Raw genomic sequence first — 6,509 nt, forward strand, 5'->3', positions numbered from 1 at the left:
CTTGTTCCATGGGAACAGAGCCCGACCCCTACCTGGCTGTATCCTCCTGCCCTTTGGGCTCCAGAGTCCCCCAGGACTTTCACAGAATTACAGACTAATTTGGGTTGGAAAGGACCATAAAGCCCATCTCATTCCACAAGCAGGGACACCTTCCACTGGACCATAAGCCCCATCCAACCTGGCCTTGGACACTTCCAGAGACAAGGATCTGCCTGGAAGCAGCTTTCCTTCCCCAGGTGTGCTGTCTGTGTTTTCACTGTGCTGCTCCAGCTCGAGGCTCGTACAGAGCAGGACAGTCCTGACTAACTGAGAAGTGTTTCTGGCATGGTTACATCTCCCTTAGCTTTGGGTGCCTTCTCTCAGCAGTGAGGCAGCTCTGCCCTTCCCAAGCTGCTATAGGTGCATGGAATGACAGTCCCTTAAACTCCATCATAAAATCACAGAATCATTAAGATGGGGATTTTGAAGATCACACAGTCCAACCGTTAACCTGGCGCATTGCCGTGTTCACCACTAAAAATGTCCTCAAGAGCCACATCCACACAATTTTTTGTGGATGCTTCTAGGGATGGTGACTCCACCATTGCCCTGGGCAGCCTGTGCCAGCGGTTCACAACTCAGATTCAGACGAGGGAGAAGTGTATGCTTGGGAGCAGCCTGGATGATGGATGCTCAACAATGCACAGGGCAGAGCAGAAAGCAGGTGAGTGCTTGTGTCCAGAGCAGGCTTGGGCTGGGAGAGCCGGTGAGGACAGGAGCAAGGAGCAGCACAGAGGAGTTGCTGAGAGCATACAGCTTCCCAAGATCTGAGAGTGGCCACCCACTGAGCTTCCTGCCAGCACTCCCTCCCTGGAGGTGAGTCTCTATCAGCTGGAGATGAGCTGGGATGAGACTACCAGATCCTGTGGGCAAATGGCATGTTATGCCTACACTGCCAGACAAGCACAGAATCATGGAATGGTTTGGGTTCTAAGGGATCATAAAGCTCATCCCATGGGCAGGGACCCCACCATTGTCCAGCCTGGCCTTGGACACTTCCAGGGATCCAGAGGCAGCCACAGCTGCTCTGGGGTATCTGTTCGTGTTCTTCTTGCATGTTCGTTCCTAAGAGGCTGACCAGGCTCCGAGCAGAGCCTGAGGAACATTATGGAATTGGTGGTGATTTTATGACCCTCTCCTGAAATACCTGGCTGAAAACTCCCTCTCCTGTTGGGGGAGACAGTGGCCATGATAGGAGGGTTTGTGGGGGCACTGATGGGCTCTGGGGAAACCGCTTTGGGAAGGGGGGAACTTCCCTGCAGTACAAGAGGCTGAGAAGCAGCGTCAGCTCAGTGCGGGAGCACTGCCATCCCTCAGGGGTCGTGTCCCCTCTCCAGCTTGGGGACATCCTGTCCCCTCAGGCCTCATGTCCCCTCCCAGTGCAGGGACAGCCTCTTCTCCCACGGCAGCTGCTGTGCTCTCTCCAGTGTGGGGACAGCCTGTCCCCTCGGCCCGCGTCCCCTCTGGGCTCGCGTTCCCCCTCCGGCACAAAGACAAGCCCGTCCTCTCAGGGCTCGTGTCCTAGCAAGGTCCGTGTCTCATCAGGGCTGGTGTCCTCTCTCCAGTGTGGCGACAGCCCATCTCCTCAGGTCGTGTCCCCTTAGTGCCCGTGTCCCCTCAGGACCCGTGTGCCCGGTTCCCACAGGCACGGCCGCAGCCCCTCAGCCCCACGCGGGCTTGTCCCGGTACAGGGCCCGTCCCGGTACCCATCCCGCCCTGTCCCGGTGCCCATCCCGGTGCCCATCCCGGTGCTGGGCCCGCCCCGCTGCCCGTCCCGCCCTGTCCCGGGCCCGGCCCGGTTCCGGCCCCGCCCCGCCGCTGCCCCGCGCGTGCTCGGAGCGGCTCCGCCGCCACGGCCGCGCCGGCGCTCGGGGTCACTTTGAGGCGGCGCCATCGCCATGTTGAGCCAACTGCTGGGGCCGCGCTACGCGCAACTGCTGCAGACCTGGTGAGGAGGGACCGGGCTGCCCGCCCGGCCCGGGGGGCTGGCTGGGCCTGCCCGCTCCGACCCGGGGCTCGCTGTGCGCTCCGACCCGGGGCTCGCTGTGCGCTCCGACCCGGGCTCTGTCCGCCCTGCCCGGGGCTCCGCGCTCCCCTCACCGCGTCCTCCGAGCACGGCCGCGCACTGTGCGAGCCTCAAGGGCGTCCCGACCCCTTCCCCAGGAGCTGCCGAGGTCTCCCCGTCCCCTCCGCGCCCCGTGAGGGGGGCTGGGGCTGGGGCCGGTTCCGCGGTGCGGAGCAGAGCTCGGGCCGGGGCTGAGGGGCCGGGAAGCCGCGGAAAGGGCTTGCGGCCCAGCCGGCGCTGGCTGTATTTCACATATATAAATATAGCAGTGCCTGTGGGGTGGGTGCCCTTTGCAAGGTCGTGGGAGGCAAAACGAAGTTTTTTGCGGGGAGCAGACCCGACGGGATGTGGCTGCAGCTGTGTATGGCAGTGCGACTTCTCCTTGCTGAGTCTTTTTAAGTAAAAGACTATGACCTATTCCACTCAAATATCTTGGCTGCCCTGAGGACTAATGCTGTTCCGTGTCTGTGAGGTTGTTTCAGTATTTCTGTGTCCAGTTTAGTCACCACAAGATCAGAAGGACCCAGAGGTGTTGGAGAGTGTCCAAAGGAGGGACACGGAGCTGGGGAAGCTCTGAGGAGCAGCTGAGGGCACTTGGCTCGTTCAGCTGGAGCAGAGGAGACTGAGGGGAGACTCCTCGGGGGCTGCAGCTCCTCCCGAGGGGAGGCAGAGGGGCAGGGGCTGAGCTCTGCTCTGGGCCAGGGCCAGGAGCCCAGGAAGGGCTGGAGCTGTGCCAGGGCTTGGCATGGAGCTCAGGGAAAGGTTCTTCCCCCCGAGGGTGCTGGGCACTGCCCAGGCTCCCCAGGGAATGGTCCCGGCCCCAAGGCTGCCAGAGCTCCAGGAGCGTTTGGACAGCGCTCTCAGGGATGCTCAGGGTGGGATTGTTGGGGGGTCTGTGCAGGGACAGGGGTTGGACTGATAGTCCTCATGGGTCCCTTCTAGCTCAGGATATTCCAGGATTCTGAGCTTTTTTTCCTGATTGAAGTGACTTTCTCCGGCCATGAGCATCTGCCAGGCCTTTCACAGTGGTAATTTGATGTTTACCTGAGTGTGTGTCTCTTCTTTAGGACCCCCACCCTTGTGACGTGGGGTGGTGTGGCTGGTGTTGGTGTGATCTGGGCCACAGACTGGAAGCTGGTTTTGCAGTATGTTCCCTACATCGGCGGCAAGTACAAAACTGAAGACTGAGCTTCCCTCTAATGGTGAGTTTTATTTGTGCATCTCTTGGCTTAATCAATAGATTTGTAAAATCACAGAATCCCAGAAAGGTTTGGGTTGGAAGGACCTTAAAGCTCATCCTGCTCACCCCCTGCCATGGGCAGGGACACCTTCCACTATCCCAGATTGCTCCAAGCCCTGTCCAGGACAACCTGGCCTGGAATACTTGAACACAGTACCCCTGTGTTGGTGTGACAGTGGATGTTTGCCTCTTTGCCTGGGGTACAATCATATTTTTTTTTTCTTTTTTTTAAGTGGAGCTTCACAGAACACCAGAAGGATGAAATAGTCATTAGAATATGTTTTTCAAGTGATTATTTTACAAGCAGCAGGTTTTCCACAACATAATGTGGTTCTTAAGAGGTCAAATCAAGCTAATTTGGAACTTTTGACATATCTGTTTACTTCTGTTCCTGAGCAGAAGGGCTACGAGCTCAGGACTACTTTTCTGACTGAAAATTCAGACTACTTTCTGCTCCTTGTAACTGGTATTAAAAGTAAAATGAATTTTCAGAGCTGATTATTGTATTCCACAAATTCCTTTGAAGATTTGTTTTCTCAAGGTTTTGGTTATTTTTCTTCTTTAAATGCATATCAAAACTGCTGTTCTGAATGTTCTTAAAGTCTGACCATTCCTAAAGCTGGAGCAGCAGCTAGACAATCCTTCTGTTGGGGCTCTACTGACTGCATGTTCTTTCTAGTGGGCAGGCTTCTGATTTATTTATTCCTTGCTGCAGATAGAAGGGAGTCAGGAAGATTTTTCCATTCATTGAAAGATGGTAATGGAGAAACTCCAGAGTCCAGAAGAAACTGTCTACCTCAGTGTTTGTTTCTTCTGCTCAGAATAACAGTTACATCTAAATGTTGATTAATGAAAGTGATCTACTTGTGTTCCAGCTACACAGTATTTTGTAGGGAAGTCAGTTTGGAAAGCACAGACAGTACTTTTTAAGTCTCTTTTCAGCAAGAGTTGTTGCAGTTTAAACAATTTACTGTTTGCAAACTTGATATTGCACAGATCTTTCTGTAACCAAGAGAAGAATTAAACTTTGTAAATGTGGTAACTGCACCACTTAATTAGTGGCTTGTGGGACAACTTCCATCTTGTCCCATATCTATTACTATATTCCAAAAACTTCAAATTTAAAACCCTTCACCATATGAAATCACACACTTCTCTTCAACTACACACCCATAACTCTAACTCCATCACTCAAATTTGGAAGCCTTCTCCAAGGCTTGAAGTCAAAATCAGTGTTCTCCTAGGGATCAGTGTCAAAAAACCACAAAAACCTCAAAACTCCCAAGTTTCTAGATTCCAACAAACTTGTCTTGGAAGTCAGCTGAACTGGAGGCATTTTGGGTCATTGTGATGTTTACAGACAAGTCATAGAACCATAAGATCACATAATGGTTTGGGTGGGAAGGGTCCTTAAAGCCCATCCAGTGCCACCCCCTGCCATAGGCAGGGACACCTTCCACTGTCCCAAGCTGCTCCAAGTCCCATCCAACCTGGATGGAGAAAAGTTTTCAAGTGGAAAAGCTCTCAAGTTATGTAGGGGCAATTGAATTACCTTCTAAGGGCTTTCCTTCCTTAAAAATTGTCAGTAGTAGGAACACAGCTCTATTCCTGAGCCAACAGTCTGTGTTTCCCATTTTGAAGTAAGAACTTTGTGTGTCAGTCCTCTGGGAAGAGGAGCAGAGAAAGGGGATGTGTCTGTGGTGGCCTGTGCTCCCTTCCAAAGGGACTCCAGGCCTGCACACCCCCACCCAGATCAGCTCCTGTTCCAGAAACTTGCTGCCTGGATACTGGAGGCTTTTGGGATCTGTGCTGTTGGCTGCTGTGGACTGTGCAGGAAGCTGTGCCTAACCACTGCTCTGTGTTTGTTGTAGGATTGTTATTGCTGGAGAGTGTTTGGAGCATCCGTCCGCTGAGACCCTGCTTGGGGTGACCCTGAAATGCCCAGTACAGCTTCTGCAACAATTCTCATCTGTCTGTCTGTCTGTCTCATGAGCAGCTGTGAGCAAATTCACCTTCACTGACCACTTCCTCTGAGCACTTTCTCAGCACATCTTGCCTTGATGGGAGTAATTTATAAACCTGGTGAACAAAATAAACCAAATGAATGATTTTGCGGGGGTTGGGTTTTTGGGTTTTTTTGTGTGTGTTACCTTCTTAGTCCACGTTCTTAAGACCAGACTCCTGGTTTGGTTTTGGGTTATAGAATCATGGAATCATGATTCCATGATTTGGGCTGGGACACCTGGCACTATTCCAGATTGCTCCAAGCTTTGTCCAGCCTGGCTTGGACACTTCCAGGGATCCCGGGGTGGCCACAGCTGCTCTGGGCACTGTGTTATGTCTTCAGCTTCTTGGACTGTGTGTCCTAAGGCAGGTCTGCCACATGTCTGCCTCTTTCCCTGTGCAGGTCCCTTGAGAGTCAACCACTGACTGCTAGGATACTGAGTTCGATGATTTCTTTATATCAGTTACAGCTCTTGAGCTACTCTTACGGATGTGTTCATTTTAGGCTCATCATTTCTGGATCACTGTGGCCCCGTGGATACAGTTAACTTTTCCCAGCCAATATTGCAGAGTTTCATGGTAACAAATTCCTGAAATTTAGTTTAAAGAAAGACCATTTAAGGGGCCCATGAATTTATGTTAGAAACCCCAAATCCTATTTTTTAAGCTTTTCTGACTTAATCTAGGGTCTTGAGGAAGGCTGGCCCCAAATCCTGGGTGTCTTTCTTTGTACCAGGATGAAAACCAGGAGTTCAGAGAGCTGCTCAGTTCTTAATTTGGGGTTTGAGTAGAAAAAGAATCTATATCCTCAATTCATAGATTTATTTATTTGTGAACTTAAATCGGTGATGAAACAACCCCAAACACAAGCTTTAAGGTGAGAGTTCGTAGCTGTTGGAAAACCCCTACCAGAACCCTTTAGATGAGAGTTTGTAGCTGTTAGGAAGAACGAGGATTATTTTGCTCTGGTCTCTGCCACTCAGCCACAGATGACTCAGACTCAGGGGGGGGAAGGTTCATCTGTTTTCACAAAGACCAGAATTTACAAACAAACTTCCTCTGTGTCACAACAGGGTCACTGTTCTCTCTGTTTAGTGCCCGGTTTCATCTTAGTAGAATGTTTGGCTGTGATGCAAGGCTTGACTCTCTTTAGGGGAAAAT

At 51.9% G+C, this 6,509-nt stretch overlaps 1 protein-coding gene across 1 annotated transcript; it reads left to right on the top strand.

Annotated features, from left to right (window-relative positions):
• The first annotated feature begins 1,840 nt into the window (after positions 1 to 1,840).
• UQCR11 (ubiquinol-cytochrome c reductase, complex III subunit XI) lies at positions 1,841 to 5,453 on the top strand. Its single transcript, XM_014884432.2, has 3 exons — positions 1,841 to 1,987; positions 3,172 to 3,306; positions 5,216 to 5,453. The coding sequence occupies exons 1-2, from the start codon at positions 1,938 to 1,940 to the stop codon at positions 3,290 to 3,292; spliced, it is 171 nt and encodes a 56-aa protein (XP_014739918.1). The 5' UTR covers positions 1,841 to 1,937; the 3' UTR covers positions 3,293 to 3,306; positions 5,216 to 5,453.
• The last annotated feature ends 1,056 nt before the right edge of the window (positions 5,454 to 6,509 follow it).

This window comes from Sturnus vulgaris, chromosome 26 (genome assembly GCF_052056855.1).
Source record: "Sturnus vulgaris isolate bStuVul1 chromosome 26, bStuVul1.hap1, whole genome shotgun sequence".
Taxonomy (NCBI): domain Eukaryota; kingdom Metazoa; phylum Chordata; class Aves; order Passeriformes; family Sturnidae; genus Sturnus; species Sturnus vulgaris.